The sequence below is a fragment of the Rhinoderma darwinii genome, chromosome 3 (assembly GCF_050947455.1).
Source record: "Rhinoderma darwinii isolate aRhiDar2 chromosome 3, aRhiDar2.hap1, whole genome shotgun sequence".
In the NCBI taxonomy this organism is placed as follows: Eukaryota; Metazoa; Chordata; class Amphibia; order Anura; family Rhinodermatidae; genus Rhinoderma; species Rhinoderma darwinii.
In genome coordinates, this window is record NC_134689.1 from 204,755,321 (window position 1) to 204,782,438 (window position 27,118).

The 27,118-nt window shown below is 40.4% G+C and overlaps 1 protein-coding gene across 3 annotated transcripts in view; it reads right to left on the bottom strand.

Moving 5' to 3' along the window:
- Nucleotides 1–19,312: 19,312 nt before the first annotated feature.
- The window catches only part of BCAP29 (B cell receptor associated protein 29), a 61,583-nt gene continuing 53,777 nt past the window's right edge, over nt 19,313–27,118 (bottom strand). For all 3 annotated transcript variants that reach the window (XM_075857272.1, XM_075857270.1, XM_075857269.1), the window contains exons 7-8: nt 23,510–23,610; nt 19,313–21,549 (exon numbers count right to left, since the gene is read on the bottom strand). In XM_075857272.1, coding sequence (XP_075713387.1) covers nt 21,511–21,549; nt 23,510–23,610 — 140 coding nt within the window. In that variant the 3' untranslated portion in view covers nt 19,313–21,510. The remainder of the gene's footprint in view (nt 21,550–23,509; nt 23,611–27,118) is intronic.

The window sequence follows — 27,118 nt, forward strand, 5'->3', positions numbered from 1 at the left end:
CCCCTTTAAATACAGGGCTATGTAAGCAAGGCCATTAGGAAGGCCATTAGGAAATTAATTTATTGCATTTAATAATAATTGATCCCGAAGGTTCACAAATGCCTATTAATTCACTACCCCTACAACTTAAAGGGCAATTCCTATCTAAGACATTTATGGCATATTCACGGGAAATGACATAAATGTCTGATAGATGTGGATTCCAGCTCTGGGACCCACACCTATGTTGAGAACAAGGGTCCCCTGATGGCCGGCTCACCAGGTGGAGTATTAGTAGAGAGGTGGCCACGCAGGTGGGACGGGGTTTGGGGGACCCCTGTTCTCAACATGGGTGCGGGTCCCAGAGCTTTGTGGGTCCTGTGGATATCTCAAAAATTTCTCAGATGTGAAGAACGTTCTAACTTTTAATAAATATTTTACAAAAAATATAACTATGAACACTATTGATAGTGTGTTAAAAACACGATCCAATATAAATTAAAGTAATACTCAGCTGATGGTTGAAGATAACAGTATGTAACTCTAAAGGCCCTTTTTACACTGGCCAATTATCAGGCAACAGGGCGTTAAGGGGGGGGGGGCAAACTGGGCAATTGCCCAGGGACCCCATCCCTAAAGGGGCCCCCTCTTTTAGCATTGCTGTTCAGCTGCCCGTCTGTGAAAGCAAGCAGACGGGTAGCTGAAAAGCAGTAATAGTCAGGTAGGGAGTCTCTCCCAAAGAATTAGCACAGAGGAGCGCCACGCCGCGGGATCGCCAATATTATCACTGATCCGGCGGCGCGGCGCTCCTCCGTGCTGATTCTATGGTAGAGACTCTCTACCTGACTGTCTCCTCCACGTCCTGGCATGCGTACTGTGTCTTTTTCTGACGCTGTCAGTGTCATGACGACCTGCACACAGTGTTGTGTCTGTGGTCGCTGACCGCTGGCATGCTGTACTCACCGGCAGCCGCGATCACTGTCAGGAGACGCCAACACACGCGGATGCACTCTCCTGCCCCTAGGATGAGCGCGCGCTTGTCCTCGGCCTTAAAGGGCCTGTGTGCGCACCAACAAAATGTGCCCTAACCTGTCCCCTTACATCCTGGACTATATAAAGGGCTCTGCCCTTCCACTCCTTGCCTGAGCATTGTTGTTGTCTACCCATGTTCATATAGCAAATGGTCCCTTAGTTGTATCCTGTTCCCTGTGTTCCCGTATCCTGTATCCAGTAACTGTGTTTTTTCCTGAGCTGAAATCTAGTGTTGGAGTCGTGCTAGTGTCATCCGCCACGTCTGGTGTCATCCACCATGTCTGGTGTCATCTGCCACGTCTGGTATGACCTGCCAAGCATCATCTGTGCCACGAATCATCTGTGCCGAATCATCTACTACATCTCGTGTCTGTCTGGACTCTTACAGGTACTCTTGTACTAAGACTTTAATTTACTGTTGTTTGGCCAACTGCCACCCCGCTACGGTGGAGCTGCCTAGTGGGTCCACGTACCCCAGAATCTTGACACGCTGGGCAGCGTCAGGACACTGTACTCTGGTGTCCGGAGGGAGTATAGCAGGCAGGAGCGGAGGAGTTACATTTATAGATAGGCAGCACACTGCCATAGCATATTATCTCCAGGGTCTGAATTATTTATTTTATTTTGTGGTCAAAGTGACTTGAATCTGGGGTTTGATTCTGAGCAATGAGAAGGTACATATAATATGTGTGTATCATACACATATCATACACACATATTAAATGTAACTCCTCCTTGGTTTTCCCATCAGAGACATTTATGACATATCCACAGGATATATCATAAATGTCAGATAGATGTGGGTCCCACCTCTGGGACCCGCACCTATCTCTAGAACGGGGTCCCCTAAACCCCGTTTTACTGCTCTGTGTTGGGGCTGAAGCGTGTGATTTCCTACCATAAAATACGGAAACAGTGTAGCTCGCTGAGCTATGCTGTTTCTGTAACTGCCATAGTAGTGAATGGCAGTTACGGAATTAGCATAGCATGCAAGCTACACTGTATCTGTAACTTCCATTCAGTTCTATGGGACTAAATGGTCGTAAATCACACGCTTCAGCGGGAACACAGCGGTAGAACAGGGTTTAGGGGGCCCCGTTCTAGAGATAGGTGCGGGTCCCAGAGGTGGGACCTGCATCTATCTGACATTTACGACATATCCTGTGGATATGTCATAAATGTGCCTCATGGGAAAACCCCTTTAAGTCACTTTGACCACAAATTAAAATAAATAAATCAGACCCTGGAGATGATATTCTGTGGCAGTGTGCTTATACGCTGATACGCTCCACACTGCCAGAACCTTTCTCAAGCCTGAGAAAGGTTCTGTGACAAACTGAAACATCGCTCACTTAAGGTGAATAAAACCACCCAGTTTCATCTACTCTGAAGTCCTGGTGCTGTTTCTTTGTTGTATGGTCGTTTTATATATACACCGTGTTCCAAATTATTATGCACATTGGATTTAAGTGTCATAAACATTTAATTATTAGTTTTTCAATTAAACTCATGGATGGTATTGTGTCTTAGGGCTCTTTGGATCATTGTAATCAATCTCAGACACCTGTGATAATTAGTTTGCCAGGTGTGCCCAATCAAAGGAAAACTACTTAAGAAGGACATTCCACATTATTAAGCAGGCCACAGGTTTCAAGCAATATGGGAAATAAAAAGGATCTCTCTGCTGCTGAAAAGCGTGAAATAGTGCAATACCTTGGACAAGGGATGAAAACATTGGATATTTCAAGAAAACTTAAGCGTGATCATCGTACTGTGAAAAGATTTGTGGCTGATTCAGAGCACAGACGGGTTCGTTCAGATAAAGGCATAATGAGGAAGGTTTCTGCCAGACAAATTAATAGGATTAGGAGAGCAGCTGCTAAAATGCCATTGCAAAGCAGCAAACAGGTATTTGAAGCCGCTGGTGCCTTTGGAGTCCCGCGAACCTCAAGGTGTAGGATCCTCCAGAGGTTTGCAAGTGTGCATAAAGCTATTATTCGGCCACCCCTAAACAATGCTCACAAGCAGAAACGGTTGCAGTGGGCTCAGAAATACATGAAAACTAATTTTCAAACCGTGTTGTTTACTGATGAGTGCCATGCAACCCTGGATGGTCCAGATGGATGGAGTAGTGGATGGTTGGTGAATGGCCACCATGTCCCAACAAGGCTGCGACGTCAGCAAGGAGGTGGCGGAGTCATGTTTTGGGCTGGAATCATGGGGAGAGAGCTGGTAGGCCCCTTTAGGGTCCCTGACGGTGTGAAAATGGCCTCTGCAAAGTACGTAGAGTTTATGACTGACCACTTTCTTCCGTGGTACAAAAAGAAGAAGCGTGCCTTCCGTAGCAAAATTATCTTCATGCATGACAATGCACCATCTCATGCTGCAAAGAATACCTCTGTGTCATTGGCTGCTATGGGCATAAAAGGAGAGAAACTCATGGTGTGGCCCCCATGTTCCCCTGACCTCAACCCTATTGAGAACCTTTGGAGCATCCTCAAGCAAAATATCTATGAGGGTGGGAGGCAGTTCACATCAAAACAGAAGCTCTGGGAGGCTATTCTGACATCCTGCAAAGATATTCAAGCAGAAACTGTCCAAATACTCACAAATTCAATGGATGCAAGAATTGTGAAGGTGATATCAAAGAAGGGGTCCTATGTTAACATGTAACTTGGCCTGTTACGTTTTTTTTGATTGAAAGAGCTTTTGATTTCTGTAAATATGACCTCCTGATGCTGCAAATTCAACAAATTACCATTTTAGTTCTCTTTACAACCTTTAAAATGTTTTGATCTCTGTTGTGAATAATAATTTGAAAAAGTGCATTTTGAGTTTTTTACTTCTAAAAATAAAATCTGTTATCATTAGGAGATTTGTTCAATAAAATTCGCATTATACTTCAACGGTTGATGGCTTGAAGATTATACTGACTGTCATTTGCATCGACTATTTAGGAAAATCAGCGAAAAATAACATTTGCATAATAATTTGGAATTCGGTGTACAAGGGAGGGGGATGTGTGGCACTACACAAGGAGGGCTATGTGGCACTATCTACTAGGAGCGCTGTATGGCATTATTTACAAGGGGAGGGCTACGTGGCACTATGTACGGGAGTCTGTATGTGGCGTTATATACAGGGGTCTGTGTGTGGCGCTATCTACTAAGAGGGGGCTGTGTGGCACTATATACAAGGGGGGCTGTGTGGCACTATATACAAAGGAGGCTGTGTGGCACTATATACAAGAGGGGGCTGTGAAGATTATACTGACTGTCATTTGCATCGACTATTTAGGAAAATCAGCGAAAAATAAAATTTGCATAATAATTTGGAACGCGGTATATATATATATATATATATATATATATATATATATGTATGTATACACACAGTATATGTATAGACCAGAAAGTCTGTAACATCTGCAGATACTTTCTTTATCAAACGATGAGTTTAGTAGTTATGGTAATGAGGTATGGTATTATACCGTAAGGGCAAAGTATAAAAATGTGTCAGTTTTAGTCAATCCTACATTTTTTATGAGGTTTGATTTAGTTCTATTTGTGTTTAGTAGATTTTCCAGAGACAGCCAGAAAAACCTGCAGCAACTCAGCCGCTCATGTTGTAGGGTAAATCAGGACTGTCCACTTTTTCAAGGTTCACATCAAACAAGGACTTATCTCTGCTGTAGCTATTACTTTTTGCTCTTATTTCTGATTTTAGCCCTGCATATTTATTAAATGAAAGTAGAGTTTGGAGCCCCAGACACTGATCACATGATTTGTACATAGGCCACTGTGTCCCACTGTGTACAGTCAATATCATGACTCAGTTGTGTAATTACCCCTTTACCAGAGGGAACTATCACATTTCTTGGTAATAATACAAGGAAATAATTTACTGCAATTACATATAAAGTAAAGTTCTAAAAGTTCAATAATGTGTCAAACAAATGCTGAGTACAACTTTGCTACAGCTGGTAAAACACAAAACTGTTAACCAAACGACGGCTATCCCCTCTGACTCAGATAAGCCTAGCATGTATGTTTACTGCCATAGGTAAGGGGGGATAAACGTATTCTAGACATGTCTGGCTTCGCTCATCTCCTTGGGGGAACAAAGGAGGCATACCCATACAATCCTCCTTTACCCCAGCGACAATCATCAGGGGATGGTCAAGCTGCCCCCATAACACATTAGATTGGCGGTGGATCTGATCTAATATGTAAAGCCAGTTTAACAGCTTCATAGCTATTGACACTCAGTAGGACTTATTCCTGGTACACCATACACTATTTTGCCATGCTCATATACAGATGCATGCCCCATTTTGCATTTCCTAAATTTAGGCCAATAGTTGTAAAAATACTTTGTTGCCATTGTGTGATGTTAAAAAACGGTTCTTTTTGTTTTCCTAATTAGAAAACATAGAAATCTTATTTGGACCTATTTATGTTTAAATAATAAAATATTTTTATTTTATTGATTTATCTATTTAGAGGACTTTAGCAATACTAAATATCCCAAGAAAAGAAACCAATGCACTACTCATACCCATTTAATATCTTGTTCCACTTTGTTTTAGCATTTGGGTACAGAAACAGACACATTAATGCCGCTAGATCTGGTTTCCCACTATACTTCATATATATCTCCATGTAAACAAAATTTAAAAATTGCTACTTAAATAATACTAAGGCTATGTTCACAACTGCTTTTGGCCTTTGCGTAGGGGATTGTGTCTAGGTTTCTGACACTTTTGATGGCAAGAATAGCGAAGTATACATGCAACATACCCAGCACATCGTAACAGCTTCCATTATAAACGCAAGCCATATTGCAGGTGTGAACAGAGCACAAATGAAAGGGAAAATGAAAGGGAGAGAAGGGCAAGAAGCATAAGGATCAAAAAATCGCTTAGAAAAGTAAAAATAAAAAAACAGCTTAGAGAGGTATGGTGTACCTAACAGGAATAGGGTGAACGTTGCCCTCATTTGAGAACACCCCATTGAATATACGAATCCCATTCAGTATGTATACAATTAATAAAGTGATAAATACCTATATAGAACCAGACCTAACAATAAACGTTATGGTAAACGTCCACACATATCAAGAAAAACACGTAATAAATACCTATAACTGTATGTGAGGACAGATATTAGCACCCCTAAGGGTAAAATATAAAACCCAGTACAACCAAAGAATATGCAAAAATATATAATCCTTTATTACAATAAATACAAGAACATTTTGGCCATCAAGACCTAAAAACCACAAACAATTAAAATATGCACAGTGGACAACATGAGATTTACTGACAAATGGCATATATACAATAAATCAGAAAATGCCAAACAAGAATCATACTGACAGTCATGCCATAAATGTGTATACTCAAATGAATATATAGCAGAAGCCTGGAGCTGTATCTCCAGAAAGATATGCAAAGACTTAACAGTATAGTATAGACCCTGGTCAAAAAATGACATGCAAAAAAAGCTAAGTAGCCAACACTGAGTAGTCAGTGTGAGTATGTAGGTATAGAAACCAGAAAATCACCTAAAGTCATAATAAGTCCCAGAAGCCATACCAACCAATATATTGCATGCCAGATCAGTGTAAATGAATGTCCACAGCAGGAGCCCCGACACGCGTTTCGCGGTAGCTTTTTCAATGGGTCTTGAAAAAGCTACCGCGAAACGCGCGTCGGGGCTCCTGCTGTGGACATTCATTTACACTGATCTGGCATGCAATATATTGGTTGGTATGGCTTCTGGGACTTATTATGACTTTAGGTGATTTTCTGGTTTCTATACCTACATACTCACACTGACTACTCAGTGTTGGCTACTTAGCTTTTTTTGCATGTCATTTTTTGACCAGGGTCTATACTATACTGTTAAGTCTTTGCATATCTTTCTGGAGATACAGCTCCAGGCTTCTGCTATATATTCATTTGAGTATACACATTTATGGCATGACTGTCAGTATGATTCTTGTTTGGCATTTTCTGATTTATTGTATATATGCCATTTGTCAGTAAATCTCATGTTGTCCACTGTGCATATTTTAATTGTTTGTGGTTTTTAGGTCTTGATGGCCAAAATGTTCTTGTATTTATTGTAATAAAGGATTATATATTTTTGCATATTCTTTGGTTGTACTGGGTTTTATATTTTACCCTTAGGGGTGCTAATATCTGTCCTCACATACAGTTATAGGTATTTATTATAATTAATAAAGTGAATCTTGTATGTAGACAACAGACAAATTCAACTATCAGTGCTGGATACTAATGGGTGCATTCTATTTTATTTTAATTTTATTTCATTTTATTGCCAGCAGCCTTATTAATTGTAGCAGTCTGGCAAAATGAAACACAAGGCAACACGAGCAGATACTTATGTTAAACTTAGTACCAGTAACAAGATCTGACAACATAAGTAACAATGAGGGCAGCTTGGAGAACACTGCCCCTCTCTCCAGTAGTTGCGGAGCACTGATAATTGAATTTGTCTGTTGTCTAAATACAAGTCTCACTTTATTACACTGGCACGTGCAGTTGGTTGCGTAACAACATCCAGTGAGTTGCACCCAATGCATCACCTAGCGCAAGTCTGTACAACGCAGTCTGATACAGACTCATTCCAAGAGTAAATCCAATATCAGAAAGCAATATAGTGTGGCGCTGCAGGGAGACAAACGTTACACTTAGATTGGCCTCTGGATGCACCCTACTGTTGATACTTGATTCTTGCACCTTTCCCTCTCCATTCCCATTCAACTACTCTAATTGTATACATGCTGAATGGGATTCGTAAATTCAATGGGGTGTTCTCAAATGAGGGACCGTTCACCCTATCCCTGTTAGGTACACCATACCTCTCGAAGCTGTTTTTTTTATTTTTACTTTTCTAAGAGATCTTTTGATCCTTATGCTACTTGCCCTCCTCTCCCTTACATTTCTCCTTTCCCTTTTAATTTGTGCTTAAATTCAATTTGGTGGTGTACATCAGGACATAATTAGAAGCCAAAACCCCCTTAAGAGGGATTTCTATTAAAGTTTGAACAGAGCCATTGTTATCCAAATGTGGACTCCCATTTCTGGAGACAACAGGCAGCCGGTCTGGAAGGGTATGTTCGTATTCTTTGTTGGAAACTCTTCCATACATCTGAATGGGATTGTTTCTGCTGCAAGATCATGGATTTCTGCAAACCCCATTCAGATGAAAAGGACAGTCTTGCACACCATTTTAATCATTACAGCAATATAGCTCATCCAAACATAATAAACCCTCCATTTTGGGTCTCTAAAAGTATGGCAAATCATAAAGAGATGTCATTACTACCTGCGGGTCTGATCAGTAGTTGCCAGTCCACTCAAGAACAAATGAATGTGTTAGTTTATACATACGTCAATGTTTCCTTTGTGGTTATTTCTCCCATGGATTAACTAGGAGGTGAAAGAAATTGTGGAGAGGAGTTGACTTAGAAATTCAAGTCCAAAGTCATCATTTAAAAGGGCTCCTGTTTCGGGTTGATTTAATTATTGTAAATACTTCTGTTGAAATGACATCAGCCTCTCATTTTTTTATTAGACACATGTAAGGCTGGGTTCACAAATTGTGTTTCTGTTGCCTTTTTGAAATGGCAAGAAAAAAAAATTTGCTTTTGTAAAAATGCATAAACTTTTTAAAATACCAATGCGTTTTTACAAATTGTTTCAGCTGTAATCTGGTTTTTATTTGACTAATCATAGAATTACAGCTGAAACAGTTGAGCCCGGCATTGTAACCACTTAAATGCCACAGTCGCTATTTACCGTGGGAAACTAAGCCATTAAAAAGAGGGGAGAGGGCCCTCCGTCATCCCATCGCCCCCACCATGCAATCGTGGTGTGCCGATGGTTGTCATGGCAGCCTGGGGCCAAATGAAGGCCCATAGGTCTGCCATCTTTGTGCTCCTATTAAGCCCTTAATAGGAAAAGGTAAAAATTACAATAAACTGCAGTACATAAATATTGCAGTGTATTGAACCAGCGATTAACCCGTTAGTGACCGCCCCATAGTGTTTTTACAGCGGCCACTAATGGGCTTTATTCCGATGCAAAAGCCTTTTTACGTTGCTGCATCGGAATAAGTAAACAGAGCAGGGAGCTGTCAAATCTCCCTCCTCTCAGCTACCATCCCTGCTCGAATGTGTGAGATCGATATTAGTATCGATCTCACCCGTTTAACCCCTCAGATGCGGCGCTCAATAGCGAGCGCCACATCTGAGTTGTTTTGGAGAAAGGGAGGGGGCTCCCTCTCATCCCACCGGCACTCGGCAATAAGATCGCCGAGTGTCTGTGTCTCCGATGGCAGCTGGGGGCCTAATAAAGGCCCCCAGGTCTGCCTGTAGTGTATGCCTGCTAGATCATGCCTCTGGCGTACGTCAAATGTCAGGAAGGGGTTAAGGTCTAAAATAGGCTGGTCATTAAGGGGTTAAGACTTAACAAAAAAAAACCAAAAAAAACAAATGTAAAAGAAGTTAGTTTTTTGTTCTATACAAGAAGGCTGAACCCTATAGAAAAAGAAAAAACTAAATGCCAGAATTGCTGTTTTTTGGTCACCTTATCTCCCCAAAAAAAAATAGAATAAAAAGTGAGCAAAAAGGTTGTATGTACACTAAAATGATACAAAGGAAAACTACAGCTTGCCCTGCAAAAAATATGCCCTCACACTGTTCCGTTGACAGAAAAAACGTTATGGCAGCACAAAAGTTACAAATAGTTTTTTCTTTGTAAAAGTAGTACATCACATAAAAAAACAATATAAATTTAATATCGCCGTAACCGTATTAACCTGCCAAATAAAGTTAACATGTTGTTTTTAGTGCACGGTAACAGGTTTTTACCCAAAAATGCAATGAAGAAATGTTTTTTCATCTTCCCAGTTCATTATATGGTGCTAGAAATGAGCCCATTAACCCTTTTTTGTCACAGCCATTTTTTTGATTTTCATTGGCATTTTGTCCTTTGTCCTCACATTTTATATTCACATTCACAATAGTCACCTGAATTTGATACCAAATTAGCCCATGATCCCCCTGGACTATAACAAGGAATCTGCCCCTTCCTGCATTGCCTGAGCGTTCTTGTCATTTACGTATGTTCGTATCTGCAAATGGTCCCTTTTTTCCAGTTCCCAGTGTTCCCGTTCCTGCTACCTGTATCTCGTGCTATCTTGGTCCAAGTGCCGTTTAGAGTTGGAGTCGTGTTGTGCTGTGTACTACGCCTTCTTGGTTACACCACGCCTGGTGTCTACCTGCTACCAAGATCCCATCCGAGCCCGTCTTCGCTACTGTCAGAAGTTACCACAGGTACACCTATCCGAACTATAGACTTTAACTTGGTATCCTGTAGGCCAGCTGCTATACCGTCAAGGCGGTACGGGCCAGTGGGTCCACGCACCCAACGTGACAGCATGCAGCTTCGAGACAAAACAAATTGCTCACCATTTTCTTCACAGCTGGAATACAGGACTCAGTTTTGTCTCGTTTTTTTAAGCTTTTATTCTGAAGTTGCTCTACCATTACAGACCTTTTTCAGTTCCTAAGCCCAAAGCCTTGCCTTCCTCTACTCCAGAGGATGTTATTGCTCGGATCCATTTTATCCACATTAAGGAACAAATAACGGAAGCTATGTGAAATAAACCAGCATTTCCTGAAAGATTTCAGACCATCTCGTTTGCTGACTTGTCTGCCGCAACCTCGACCAGACGACGAGAATTTGGCGAATGTACAAAATCCTCCTTGACAATGCTATTCCCTATAAATGGGGATTCCCTGTCAAATTTATCATTACCGGCGAAGGTGGGAAGCACGTAGTGACCTCTCCTAAGGCGGGAATGTGTATGTCAAGAGTGGAATCTTACTACTACTGCAGATGATATGAGCGTTTCTGGTAAACGCAGCTCGCCGCAGCATATCCCGGAAGAGTGGACACAGTGGCTTATGTCAAGCGTTGTACGGTTTGACCTTGCAGGTGACTGTCCTCAATTGTGTGTTGCTGTCTGAATGGGGAATTGAACCCCTGACAATACACGTCTATTGGGACTCATTCTTCGTGTCAACAACTTCATAGGATCTGGAGTTTTTGTGCCATGTAATATGCCTTTCCGCACCTAGGGCAAGTTCTTACTCATCTGGGCTGCCACTGGCTGCGTAATATCCTCAGATTATCTTTTTTTCTGAGCCCTCCCTCTGGGGGAACTTTTTGCCATTTATTCACGGTTATGATTTTGATGAACATCAACAGAAATATATTTGGATCTCAGGTTAATCTGTTTTATTTGTTTGTCTTGTTTCTGTGTATGCCTACATATTGTCTTCTGGAATGGCCTCGAAACATCAGTTGTACGAATTGTTTGGGCCTCGACACATTGTCTGCTTGTAATACCATTGTCTTGATATCGGCACATCGCTGTCCACAACTGTTTAGCTGTGGTGTTTAAAATTGTCTCCCTCAATGTGAAGGGGCTGAATTCTCCTTCTAAACATTCTATGCTATGGAAGGAAGCTGCCCAATTAAAAGCAGATATTTTTTGTATGGAGAAAACACCTCTTCAACTTGAGGATTTGTGTAGACTTAAACATAAACGATACTCTGATATTTTCTCAGCCCCAGCTCTAGGTAAAAAAAGGGGGGGGAATTTCTATCACTATTGGGAACACGGTAGCATTCATCTTGACTGGACAAATTGTGGACGGTGAGGGTCGATATGTGATTCTAGTATGTCAAATTAATGATGCCCCATACACCATATTCCTATCACGTCTATTCTCACTGTTACAAAGGGAAAAACATGACTCTAATTATTACAGGTTACTTCAATAGAGTTCAATGGCAAGTAGCACACTCTGAACCAACCCCTCTGTTTCATTTGGTTAATAAGCATGAGTTATTTGATATCTGGCATATCCAACACCACACTGAAAGTGACTTCATGTTCTATTCCCACTCGCATCATATCTACACGAGAATAGACTATTTCCTAGTTGATAAGGCACTAATTTTAAGAGTAGACTGTTCCACAATCCATATGATTGGCTGGTCGGACCATTCTCCCATCTCCCTGGTAGTAATCGAGAGTTTCAATCCTATCCCTAACTCTGTGTGGCGATTGAACAACTACATTTTATCCCACCCAGATTACACCCCTAAAACTCTGACCTTCTTAAAAGACTACTTTGAACTTAACGACAATAATGAGGTGTCTGATGATATGTTATGGTGTGCCCTTAAGGACCTATGAGAGGGTATTTTATCCAACAAACCTCATATGCTAAAAAGCAGAAAACTGCCAAATTGTTCCAACTACAACTCAAACTAGCCCATTTACACACATAAAACAAAGCAGCCTCTTTGCTTCTATGGCTAAAGATATATCCCTGGTACAGTCCCGTATTCATACTGTCAACACCTACAAGTATGACTTAACCCTACAATGTCTTAAAATTACTCATTACTAGCAGGGAAACATGTCTGGTTCTTTACTGGCACACCAACTTAATTCACATATGGCCAAAACTAGAATCCCCTACATGTCCAGGCCGAATGGCTCAAAAGTGGTGGACCCACAAGGTTTAGCAGATTGCTTTGTGAAGTATTATAATTGTCTGTACAATTTGAAGAATGACCCCTTGACTCCTCAACACAACCTACAAAATATCTGTTTATACCTCTAGTCTGAAACTGCCAAATGTACCACAGGACAGATTATTGCGGTTGACACATGAGTTTACAATACAGGAGGTTGACACAGCTATTAAATCATTGAAACCAAACAAATAGCCTGGCCCAGTGAGCACTAAGGAGTTTTACAAAATTCATAGATCAAAATTGTCATCCTATCTAGCCCGTGTTTTTAATACCATTTCTAAGAAAGGGACCTTCTCGGTTGAAATGCTTGGAACTCTGGTAGTCCCGCTTCCCAAACCAGGTAAAACACAGAACAATCGGGCGAACTTTAGACCATATTCACTTTTAAACATGGATCTCGAGGTGTACTCTAAAATACTGGCTATGCACCTAACGGATTTGTGCCCACACTGATTAACAATAACTAGGTAGGATTTGTCAAAGTACGTCAGACAGTTGAAAGAACATAGTGCTTTTTAAATATTTTGTCTACTGTCTTGTTGAGTACCTTCTATGCTCCTTTCACTTTATGCAGAGAAGGAATTTGACAGGGTCCATTGGGGGGTATCTCAGGGTCTTTGGATTTCCAGACGACTTAATCACTATGGTTATGGCACTTTATACCCGACCTTCTGCCAGGCTCTTCACCTCTGGATGCTGCTCTAAATCCTTCCAGATCACCAACGGCACACGCAAAGGGTGCCCTCTATCCCCCATCAAATCTGCATTGGTCATGGAACCCTTCGCTCAGAGTATTCCTAATTGTTCTGATAGTAAGGGTATCCAGATAGGAGACACTGATCACTGCATTAGCTTAATTGCGATTATGTTATCATTTGCTTATCATCCCCAGAATACGCTCTTGCTAAAGTTGTGAGTTCTATAGAAACCTTTAGTACGATCAGTTACTATAAAATTAACTCTACCAAGTGCCTTATTCTACAGGGTGGGCCATTTATATGGATACACCTAAATAAAATGGGAATGGTTGGTGATATTAACTTCCTGTTTGTGGCACATTAGTATATGGGAGGGGGGAAACTTTTCAAGCTGGATGTTGACCATGGCGGCCATTTTGAAGTCGGCCATTTTGTATCCAACTTTAGTTTTTTCAATGGGAAGAGGGTCATGTGACACATCAAACTTATCGAGAATTTCACAAGAAAAACAATGGTGTGCTTGGTTTTAACGTTACTTTATTCTTTCATGAGTTATTTACAAGTTTCTGACCACTTATAAAATGTGTTCAAAGTGCTGCCCATTGTGTTGGATTGTCAATGCAACCCTCTTCTCCCACTCTTCGCACACTGATAGCAACACCGCAGAAGAAATGCTAGCACAGGCTTCCAGTATCCGTAGTTTCAGTTGCTGCACATCTTGTATCTTCACAGCCTAGACAATTGCCTTCAGATGACCCCAAAGATAAAAGTCTAAGGGGGTCAGATCAGGAGACCTAGGGGGCCATTCAACTGGCCCACGACGACCAATCCACTTTCCAGGAAACTGTTCATCTAGGAATGCTCGGACCTGACACCCATAATGTGGTGGTGCACCATCTTGCTGGAAAAACTCAGGGAACGTGCCAACTTCAGTGCATAAAGAGGGAAATACATCATCATGTAGCAATTTCAGATATCCCGTGGCCTTGAGGTTTCCATTGATGAAGAATGGCCCCACTATCTTTGTACCCCATATACCACACCATACCATAAATTTTTGTGTTCCAACAGTCTTGGAGGGATCTATCCAATGTGGGTTAGTGTCAGACCAATAGCGGTGGTTTCGTTTGTTAACTTCACCATTCACATAAAAGTTTGCCTCATCACTGAACAAAATGTTCTGTGTAAACTGAGGGTCCTCTTCCAATTTTTGTTTTGCCCATTCTGCAAATTCAGTGCGCCGATCTGGGTCATCCTCGTTGAGATGCTGCAGCAGCTGGAGTTTGTAAGGGTGCCATTTGTGAGTAGCTAATATCCGCAAGGAGGGATGTTCGACTGATGCCACTCTCCAGTGACATGCGGCGAGTGCTACGCTGTGGGCTCTTGCTGAATGAAGCTAGGACAGCCACTGATGTTTCTTCATTAGTGACAGTTTTCATGCGTCCACATTTGGGCAAATCCAACACTGAACCAGTTTCACGAAACTTGGCAAGCAGTTTGCAAACTGTAGCATGGGAGATGGGAGGTCTCGTAGGGTGTCTTGCATTGAAATCTGCTGCAATGACCCGGGTACTGCTTTCACCAGACATCAACACAATTTCTATCCGCTCCTCACGTGTTAACCTCTGCGACATGTCAATGGCTGTAAACAAAGAGAAGCTTGTAAATAACTCATGAAAAAATAAAGTAACGTTAAAACCAAGCACACCATTGTTTTTCTTGTGAAATTCTCGATAAGTTTGATGTGTCACATGACCCTCTTCCCATTGAAAAAACTAAAGTTGGATACAAAATGGCCGACTTCAAAATGGCCACCATGGTCAACACCAAGCTTGAAAAGTTTCCCCCCTCCCATATACTAATGTGCCACAAACAGGAAGTTAATATCACCAACCATTCCCATTTTACTTAGGTGTATCCATATAAACGGCCCACCCTGTAGATCTAGGGATTTCACCTACAGTCAAGACACTTCTCCAATCCGAATTCCCCTTTAAATAGGTGCATGACAGTATTCAATACCTGGGTATCCATCTTACTTATCCACCCAACTACAATGCACTATTTTCACAAATTCAGAAAGACATAAATTTGTACTCCAAATTCCCAGTTTAATGGAAGGTACATGGGATATCTACTGTCAAGATGCTAATATTGCCTAAAATTCTTTACTATTTCCGCAACCTCCCTGTCCCACTTTCCTATGTCAAACGGCTTCAAAGCTTACTTATGTCACTTATTTGGAGCCACCAGAGGGCTAGAATTGCACCGAAAATTTTGCACCTACCTCCTCACCTTGGGAGACTGGGTTGTCCTTGCATTCCTACCTACTACAGAGCGGTCCTTCGGTTTTCAAACTGTTTTTGTTGAGTACAAAAAGGAGAAATAAAACATTTTACAGAAAATAACGCTCAGTTTTTTGTCGCTTTTTGTCCACAACATTACAAAGGCAAGTGCACAGTGCATTATTCATACAAATTCGTATTAGGTTAATAATCAATGCAAATCATAAAGTACAAAATACAAAATAAAAGTCGTAAGAAGGGAGAGGGAAAAGTAGGGGGGGGGGTAAGGTAGGAATGGACAAGAAGAAGTCTTGTGGTTCAAAATGAGGCACCGTAAATATATGGAGTGAAAGTAGGAATCACAATAGAATGATCTAATTGTATAGATGTGAAATCTGAAAGAACCAGAGCAGCCCTTCTGGACCAGCTAAAGAGCTGGTGAATAAATGACACCTCTAAAAAACGGGTGGGGATAGAGGCATCTTTGCGGTCATGACCATCTCTGTAACTTTTTATGGTACCAGGCTCTATCAACTATGACAACTACTGATATGAGTGGTACAGTCTCTTCCTGTGTTGCCTTATGGAGAAGACGGGCTCCCACTCGCCAGTTAATTCCCTTGAGATTTACCATTATTCCCATTTTGGCATTGCCACTAATGATCCCAAACACTGACTTTTAATCCTGGGTGTCACTGGGGATACATAATTTGGGGAATATAAATTGTGGGAAAGTTCTGTTCTCCTTTGAGCAAATCCACAGTTTATTTAAGGTACCGAATACGGACTTCTATAAATACCTTCAACTACGTCATCTAGTGCAGTCCTTGAGTTTTGATCCAGAGTCATCCGTCACCCCTTACGAGAGGTTCCTTTCGGACTCAAAAAATATGACCAAGGGCATCTTTAAGGCATATCAAACTATTACTGCCCTCCAATCTAATGACCCATTACCCCTTATCCTTAGATGGGAGACAGATCTTAAAAGTACATTCTCCTCTGAGCAGTGGCAGTTTGTCTACTCCATCTCTAAAAAACCTCTTGGTTTATCAACCATTTAGAGGTTGCTAGAAAACTACAATAGCGCTGGTACTACACACCGTACAGATTATCCAGGATCTTACAATGTGTGTTGGAGATGCTATGCAGAAATTGGTGCCCTATTCCATATATGATGGGATTGTGCTGAGATTCTGCATTTTTCGGAAAAAATAAAGATTTGATTAGGCAGTATATTATGAACCCATTTTCCCTGGGGTCCAGAAGGCTCCAGACTTTGGAGGACATACTCAGGGCTGACCCAACGGTCATCTCCCATCTGCTCACTGTACCTAGATCTGCTGTAGCGCGTAACTGGAAGAGTAGAGTAATTTCGACCATTCCAGAAATAAAAGTACAGTGTAACTTTAATATGGAAAGGAAAATAGCATTCAGGATGGGTAAAACCTCTACATTTTTCTCAGATTGAGACGACTGGATTTAATTTACATCCAAATATTGGAGGACACCATGAGTATTGAAACTGGAAAACTCTTCTGTATCTTATGGAGCGATTACAATATGTTCCTGGCCAATGTGGGTAAAGTTGCTCTCTCTCTAGGAGTACTCAATCTCATGATTTGAATAAAAATATAGGCTACAAGTTTTACTTGTTTTGTTCTATTTGAATCGTTTTCTTCGTTTGACATGCCATAAGCTGCGACACATCTCCATTGATTACTTTGTAAATGTCCAAATGTGCCTTACATTGCATGTAATAACTTGATACTGTGTATACTTGGCTGTTACCCTTTTGTACCACTAAAATTTATAAAACTAATAAAAATTAACGTTTAAAAAAAGATAAAATTTGTGTTTTGTCGCCATATTCTGAGAGCCATAATAACTTTAACTTTTCCTTCGATTGAGAAGTATGAGGGCTTATTTTTTGCAGGGTGCGCTGTAGTTGCTATTGGACTTCATAAGACTTTTTATGTTATTTTTTGTAGGATATGAAGTGACCAAAAAAAAAGCGATTCTGGCGGCTTTATTTTTTACGACGCTCACCGTGCAGGTTAAATAAGGTTATACTATAGTTCAGACTTTTACGGACACGGCTATACCAATTTTTTTTTACATGAAATATGGAAAAAGGTTTTTTTTAAACTTAGAATGGAATGCAATCGCTGTTCCTGGCCGTTAGTCCTGGGTGTCCGCTGTAATACACAGCTGACACCCGCAGCTTATGGAGCAGGCACAGTGGATGAGCCAGGTCCATACTTCAACCCTCCCCCCCCGGCAACATGACGTGCTATTACATCGTAAACCGTTAAAAACTACAACACATCCTGCAAAAAAAGCCTTCATACAGCTATGTTGACAGAAAAATTAATTTGAATAGGAGAGCCGTAATACTGTGAACCGCAACTATACAACGCTGACGCTTTTGCAGTATGGAGAAGTGTAAGCGATGATGAAGCAGCGCTCACTGGGGTGCTGTGGCCCCTTCAAACAGCTGATCATCAGGGGTGCCGAAAGTCGAACCCCCAACGGTCAGATATCGATACGGAGGTTAGGCCATCAATTTTCTTTCACTGGATAACCCCTTTAATACCTTAGTTTCATATGAATAATTTTTATTTATAGAAAATGTCAAGACAAATTCCAGAAAGTTTAGAGTGTGTTGCTGAACATCGCTTACAGATTAACCAGTGCAAGATCGAATCTCTATGCTCCAAGACCATCTTACCCGAGAACCTAGTTGCTACTATTATGCAAATCGGGTGGCTATCCCCCCATTTTCCTCCCCTTAGCCTTCAGAAGATGCTGTATCTAGTGGTCCCTAACTAGTGGCTTGTGGCCTCCAGTTGTGTGGCTTGCGGTACGATCCCTGAGTTATGATCACATGCATTGGCTACAATAAGATTCGAAACTCACTGCATTTAAAAAAAAAAAACCCCTAACCTGAACCGTGCCAATTTGGATGGTATAATACATATTTTCTTCTGTATGTACAACTTAAAACATGCAATACCACTTTCTTCTCTTCCGCCACATCTTTCTCCATGTTTGGAATGTGGCTTGCAATCATCACTCCAAGTTTAATGTGACTCTTAAAGAGGCTCTGTCACCAGATTATAAGTGCCCTATCTCCTACATAATCTGGATTGGCGCTGTAACGTAGAGAACAGTGGTTTTTATTTTGAAAAACGATCATTTTTGACAAATTTATGAACAATTTTAGATTTATGCTAATCTGTTTCTTAATAGACAATTGGGCGTGTTTTTACTTTTTACCAACTGGGCCTTGTAAAGAGAAGTGTATGACGCTGACCAATCAGCGTCTAATTAGCATAAATCTAAAATTGCTCATAACTTGCTCAAAAATTATCGTTTTTCAAAATAAAAACCACTGTTATCTACATTACAGCGCCGATCAGATTATGTAGGAGATAAGGCACTTATAATCTGGTGACAGAGCCTCTTTAAGATCCAATAGGTTGGGGACCGCTGCTGTATATTAACCTTTCACCTATACTCTCTTAACGGAGTGTTCATGCCGAACATACTATATGATCATTTTGTACTACCTAGTATAACATGCGCTTCTCTTCTGTACATTAGAATAGATTACCTTTGTGTTCTTTGTATTTGAATATCACTCTTTCAATAAATCAAGTAAACACGTCTCACACAGTAGCAAAATAAGCTTTATTTAATGTATTAATGTTAATATGAAAATACATTCTTTTGGGAGGCACAACTCTAAGCATGTAGAACAACATTGTGACGTACAAGTTTTGGATATTTTCCTCAAAAATAGCAACTTGAACAAAAAGCTGAAAATACAATTATGTAAACAGTGTGAAAAATTGCACGTCCCTTTAATGAAATGCCACTGGCGAATTATCAGATAAAACGAAAGAAGCCTAATGGCATCAACTTTCATAAAGAGCTCCATCTATCATGCCAATAAGATTGTATTCAATACATCCGGTTTACATCTTTGAAGAACATTTTTCACCTATTATCAGTCAAATCGATTTTCTCTTCCAAAGATTTAAAGTTACAAAACTATTAAAGCAAGATCTACTATATATATATATATACACACTTTATAAATCATTATAGTGTACATATTAAATCTCAATCACACAAATTGTGCGGTTCACGCGTGCATTTCTAAGTACAATAAAGTAGTTGAAAATGATAAGTGATAGTTGAAAGTGAACCAATTACAATTTGGAATATGGTAAGCCAGAAGTAGCTTAAATATTTTACCTTACCCCATTCTTCAGCCAGTGATAGAAATTAAATTAATATTATTCCATTGGAAGGAGGCACATGATCTGAGGCTAGGTTAAAGTCAACCATACACTTAGATAGCTGCTGACAGCTACATCTCTATTCTCAGCATGTTTATTTTAATAAAGAGTTGAACAAGCTGCCATACATGTCCAGGGAGAACAAACCATTGGCATTTTGGAATCCAACATGTGATCATTCTTCCAAAAAAAAAAAAAAGGGGATTTCCAAAGTGGTCAACTCCTTTCATCTAATGTGTATGGCCAACTTAAAGGGGTATTCTCATTTCGGACGTTTATGGCATATCCACAGGACATGCCATCAATGTCCAATAGATGTTATGAGGTGGCTAACAGCACAGAAACAGCTGAGCTCGCGGAGCTTAACTCGGGAACTATGGAAACAGAGTAGATGGCTGTGCCATGCAGGTTCCACAACACCCATTGACTACTATGGGAGTTATAGAAAAAGCGTAGCTTGGCTGTTTCCGTAGTCTCAGCCATGTCGTAACATGTACCATGTAGTGGCCGATGAACAGCGACAGTGGGAGAAGATAGGTCAGGGGGCTCCATTCTACAGATAGATGCGGGTCACAGAGGTGGAATCTGCATCTATCGAACGTTAATGGCATATCATGTGGATATGCCATAAATGTCTTAGTTGAGAATACCCCTTTAAGGATAGTATCACTACAATAATTTTTGCCTCAGTGTACTAGCCCCAGGTAATCAGCATTTTCTCTTCTTTTTGCCAACAACCATCAGCCGTGGCATTTTATGCTGGATTTTTTCTTATTTGTATACATGTATTTGAACTAGAACCCAATTTTCACAGCAATGGGTGTAGTTTTAGCATAAAAAAAAAGCACAGGTTCAATCCAACATGCAACATTCATTCTCAAAAACCTAAATTAATTGGCAAACCAAACCAGAATATTTTGACAGCATATGTCTAACATAAACACGGCGCTTTTAAAAGAACCACAAATTAATAATATACCGGAACTCATAACGTTGTAGACTCCGAATGACAATACTTTAATGTGTACATCCAGTTTGGACATGTATTTGTTAATGTGCATTACATGCAGTTCCCTAATATGCTCCCTGCATTAGACAGCATGAGAAACCTTAGCACAGAGCAGGGCAGCAGCAGGGAAAATAACCTCTCTGCAACGGTCAACAAAGGCAAACTCAGATAAAGTGTAGCTTGGTAAATTCTATTCCCCATTAATTTGCATAAATAGAGGAGGGGCTATGACAACCATTGCAAAATTAGCAAAGTCTATGCTGCAACTGTTCAAACACTGGAAGAGACCACTGGACAATGCAATGCAAGTTCAGAAATGTTACTTTTGCTGCTGTAGTCAGGTGTAAAATATTTTCAAGAGCATGACATTTTGACTTGACAGATCTGAAATATTACCATGACTACAGTTTGACACTTTGCACTGGACACAAACCACTGCAAATGGAGGAGAAAAAAAAACAAATAAGCGGATTTCAGTGGCAAAGTCAAAATAAAATTCAGAACAGCAGAATATTTCTTCACATTCTTATGGTCACTCATGTAGGCCATTATTGAATCACTGATCTTTCTTGCTGTCTTGCTCCTGAATGGTATTCTAAAGAAAAATAAGCAGAAAAAGAATTAGTAACATGACGCAACTACAATATACATAAAAAAACAACATTTACATTAGAATTTGCTAATGGCTCATTTCCACTCTCTCCGACATATGGCAAATGTAAAGGTAAATTGTGTACAGTATAGTCAGTACTTTAATAAGACAAGGTCATTCATATACTTTGCACGGTCTAAATAAAGTACTTTACTAGTAGCGGTGTCATATTGTCATTGTGCTTGCTTATTATAGTAGGTATTACAACCAGCTTTTATAGATTATACACAAGTGCGACCTGAGCTTAAGTGGATAATAACGGCATAAATGCCATATACACAGTCCACACATTTCCTAGCGCGGTTTTTATACAGCACACACAGTAAGTACATAAATAGCCCTTAATACATACGCACAAAGCATTAATGGTTTCCATCTCGCGAGACATAAGCTCAATCTTCTGAACAAAATGTTATGTCAACGCTAAGTAGTGGCACACACTTTAACAGTATTACAACTTTATGTCAGACAACTATTTGGTGGAGGCTTAGGACTTCTACGTGCATAATAAGTCAGGTCTGAGTGTAAAACGCTGTAATGGCCAGAGGCAAACTGGACTTAACGTTTTAATGCTTCACATTATGCGCCTAAGTAATCTAAATGGATGAATTCCTTGAATATGAAGCACCTATGAGAACATTTATTCACACTTTGGTTATATTGCGGCTTCACAAATTTGCGACCAAAAAAAAAAACCAACACGATAGGACCACAATGTCAATTCATGCTTATACACCACTAAGCCAAGCGTTGTGCCGAATGGTGCACAGAAATAATGAGTGACATAATTCTACGAGATTGTATAGGAAAGAAAACTAGAATACATTGGAAAAGGTCTCTAACAATGTAAATATCTGTACTCTATGTCACTTATCGGAGCAGCTGAGACAATTGACCTACACATCGGCCATTTGCAATGTGCAAATATACAAATTGTTACAACTTATTTTGAGACGCGTTGTGATTATTGGGGGAACAATTATTTTAAAAGTGAAATCAAAATATTTTACACGCGAATGTAAGGGCAGCCGTCCATGACCTCAAGCTGAAGAAATGTTGTGTGATGCAACAAGGCAATGACCCAAGGCACACAAGTAAATCAACTAAGAAATGGTTGAAAAAGAAGATTTGTGTTTTGGAATGGCCAAGTCAGAGTCCTGACCTTAACACTATTGAGATGCTGTGGCATGACCTGAAGACGGCTGTACACACAAGGCATCCCAAAAATATTGATGAACTGAAACACATTTGTATGGAGGATTGGTCAAAAATTCCTCCTCAACGTTGTACAATTCTTATTTTCAGCTACAAGAAATGTTTAGTGGATGTGATTGCTGCTAAAGGGGAGATCTACAGGTTATTAAATTCTAGGGTTCACTTACTTTTTCTATTTTTCTACCTGCACTGTGGATGTTGAGTCAATAAAAGACGTGGACAGTACAACCGTTTGTGTGTTATGCTTTAGTTACATTATATTTGCCTATAATTGTGGGACTCAGAGCACATATTATTGAGAACGCAGAAATCCAGGTAATTCCAAAGCGAATTGCATTTTCTTGCAACTGTACATACTGACAAGTTTATATTCTCTGAACACAAACTGCTTCAGTGCTGCACTTTTTTTGGTCTGAGAGCCACCTTGTTGGATTTTACTACTTGAAGGAGCCACAAATTTTTTTTTGGACACAACGTACATTAGAAATCTTAGATCGCATTAAATGAGCTTTCTTTATATAAAACGTTTCTACACTCAAGTGTCGGAGTAATGTGCAGAAGTGACAGGCAGAGCTTCACCTCACACAATGATACAGTCAGGCTATAGGACAGCAGTCATTTTCCTCCAGCTTGTGAAATACTAGTACTGTCAACCTACAGTGAAGGGGGCAGATTGTACAGTACAGACCTGCAGCAACTCATGTTCCCTGATAAGGCGATCGTATTCTCTTGTTAGCCCCTCACTTTGCTTCTTCAGGGCAAAGATTTCTGCCTGGGATTTGGAAAGTGCTGAAAAAGAAATATTGGCAGTATGAGAATTAAGTCTTGCAGCGGTATACAGTCAACACCGAATACATATATACAAAAGGAGAGTGACATTTCTCCCACAACATTTTCAATTCGGTCAGATTCTCCTTAGCAACAGACTACGATCTGCCCGTGTATTATAAGCCCTATAGTTTAGTGGGCAACTGACTTAATTCTAGATGTCATTCTAAGGGCCTGTTCACATCAGCGTTGGGTTTTCGTTCCGGGTTTCCGTTGGGTAAACCCTGCAACGGAAAGTCAAACTGAAAGCACAGCTTCCGTTCGTCACCATTCCGGCAGGTTTCCGTTTTAATGACGGAATAGCGCAGTCGACTGCACTACTGATTCCGTTGGAAAAATGGAAGCCTGCCGGAATGGTGTCGAACGGAAACCATTAGCAATGTTTCCGTCACCATTAATATCAATGGTGACTGAAACGGAAGCTGTGGTTTGAGTTTGTCTTTCCGTTGCGGGGTTCACCCAACGGAAGCCTTCGACGGAACCCCGGAACGGAAAGCCAACGCTGATGTGAACAGGCCATTATAAAAACACTACTAGAGTCAGCCTTTCCCAGCCTGAAATGATTTCTTACAGCAGTTAGCAATAAACTTTCAAATCTAAAACAGACAGTTCAGATGAGGAGAAAAATTTGCCGCAGATATTTCTGGAAACCTGCAGAAAATCTGCTGCAAAATCTGCATATGATACATGCAGATTTTGCTGTTGATTTTCTGCATATTTCACGCTCTGGAAAACAAACATCTGCAGCATGCCCTTAACCCCTTAGTGACCAGCCTATTTTAGGCCCTAATGACCAAGCTATTTTATTCGTTTTTCTATAGTCGCATTCAAAGAGCTATAACTTTTTTATTTTTTCGTCTACATAGCTGTATGAGGACTTGTTTTTTGCGGGATAAGTTGTACTTTTTAATAGCACCATTTTTGTGTACATATAATTTTTTTATTAACTTTTATTAACTTTTTTTGGGGGGATTATAAAAAAAACCTGAAATTCCGCCATTGTTCTATGCGTTTTTAAATTGACGCCGTTCACTGTGCGGCGTAAATAACATGTTACCTTTATTCTATGGGTCGGTACGATTACGGCGATACAACATATGTAGAGGTTTTTTATGTTTTACGACTTTTGCACAATAAAAACACTTTTGAACTAAAATTATTTGTTTTTGCATCGTCGCTTTCCAAGAGCCGTAATTTTTTTATTTTTCCATCAATGTAGTGATTTTTTGGGCTTGTTTTCTGCGGGACGAGACGTAGTTTTGATTGGTACTGTTTTGGGGTGCATGGGACTTATTGATTTATTTTTATTATGACTTTTTTGGGGGGCAATGGAAAAAAATAGCAATTTCGCCATTGTTTTTTGCGTTTTTTTTTTTACGGTGTTCACCTCGTGGTTTAAATGACATGTTAACTTTATTAATCGAGTCATTACGGTCGCGGCGATACCATATAAAGGTACTTTTATTTATTTTTTTACACTTTTACTAAATAAAACCACTTTTTATAGAAAAAAATGGATTCATTTTTTTACTGTAACTTTTATTATTAATCTTTATTTCACATTTATTATTTATTTCACTAGTCCCACTAGGGGACTTTACTGTGCGATCTTCAGATCGCTGATATAATGCTCTGGTATACTTCGTATACCAGAGCATTATTGCCTGTCAGTGTAAATCTGACAGGCAATCTGTTAGGACGTGCCTCCGGCGCGTCCTAACAGGCATATGTCCAGGGCAGACCTGGGGGCTTTTATCAAGCCGCCGGCTGCCATGACACCCCATCGGAGACCCACGATTGCATTTGCTGGCCGCCGATGGGTGACAGAGGGCACGCACTCCCTCTGTAAACAAAGTTAAATGCCGCGGTCGCTATTGACGGCGGCATTTAACGGGTTAAACGGCCGCGATCGAAGTAAACTTCGATCGCGGGCGTTGGAGCAGGAGCTCAGCGGTCATCAGACCGCTGAGCCCCGGCTCCAGCCTGCACGGGAGACCTGTGCAGGACTTAGACTAGGCTCACGTGAAAAGGCATCAGCCTAGCCTAAGGCCCCTTAGTGACCAACGTAAATAGGCGTATTGGTGGTCACTAAGGGGTTAAATCCGTAAAACGCAAAAACCATTTGCTACATGTGAAAGGGGTTTTGAAAATCTAATTTGCACGTACTGTGCTGTGGACTTTTAGTGCGGAATCTGAATTAAAAATGGCCAGTACATACACCAAGTCTAAACAAGGCCAAACATTCACTTGATCAGCGCCTCCTTTAAGCAGTCTAGATTTCTGTAGAATGTTCTTGAAGAACTACAATATTCCATCCGTAAAAGAGATTTAAAAAAATTGTTGGCTCTTGGTAGAGTACATGCAACATGAGCCAAAAGTAACATTCTGTGGTGATTTACAAGACAAAGCATGCTGCCATTGTTGTGACTATAAACACCAGTATCGGACATCAAGAGGACACGCTATCGAGACATCAACAGAACAACAACACTCCGCATTGTTTCTGTGTTTTGGGTATGATGACAACACAAATAATGTACTTCTAAAGAAAGACATGTTACAGGGGAAAAAAACAGAGGACTTTCTCTTAGCTGTCACATCAAATTCATCACGGATGTAATATAGATACAATTTGTACTATTTTTCAGCATCCTTCTCACTCTGAAAAAATTGTCCACTCATGTGTGGTCTACTATGATCAAGTAGCATCTTATATAAGCCTTTTACATTGTAGTGTTGTGATCATATGCACTAACTTCCACCACAACATCTATGTGAGGTAACAATGGTTCTTCCAGAGATAATCGTAAAAAGTGTATTAACTAAATTCTCATTGATGTATATGTGCATTTTGTGATCCTCTGCTGGGGACTGAGAAAGGGGACACCTCCCTTTATTGAGGTCACTCGAGATCCTTGAACGTACATAGGCATACATAGATCTACCATATAAATCATGTTAGCTAAATACCAGATTATATACTCAAACACAAAACCTCAGCGATCTAGGAGCAGAATTTTCCACTATATATGTATAAGGAAATATATGTTTGGCCTAAAGGCTCAATGACACAAAAATTCAAGAGGGCAAATCTAGGCGTTTTATTTTGTAGAGTTGGCCCCAGGAGTATAAAAAGAGATTATTCAGCATAGCACGTGAAGAACTAGTTTTATTGGGAAGAGCAGTACGAGTAGCTGTAGGTATTTGTGTGGGCTGAAATGGAAGTCCAATGCATCTACCAGACACATATAATGATCTCCCGTTTTTTGCTTTCCCCAGGAGATTGGGTGTACAATAATAAATTCCTGTATAGGGGGATCCAACGTTCAGAATCTTTCTTGTAGCCAATGTAAACTATGGTGTTGTGCAGCTTTTTAGCCGAATGTGGAACTTCCTGGGACTTCTAAAAGCATAAAGTTGCTTTGTCAGCAGGAAAGACTTTGTCCCTGTTCTGCACTATACAGTAACC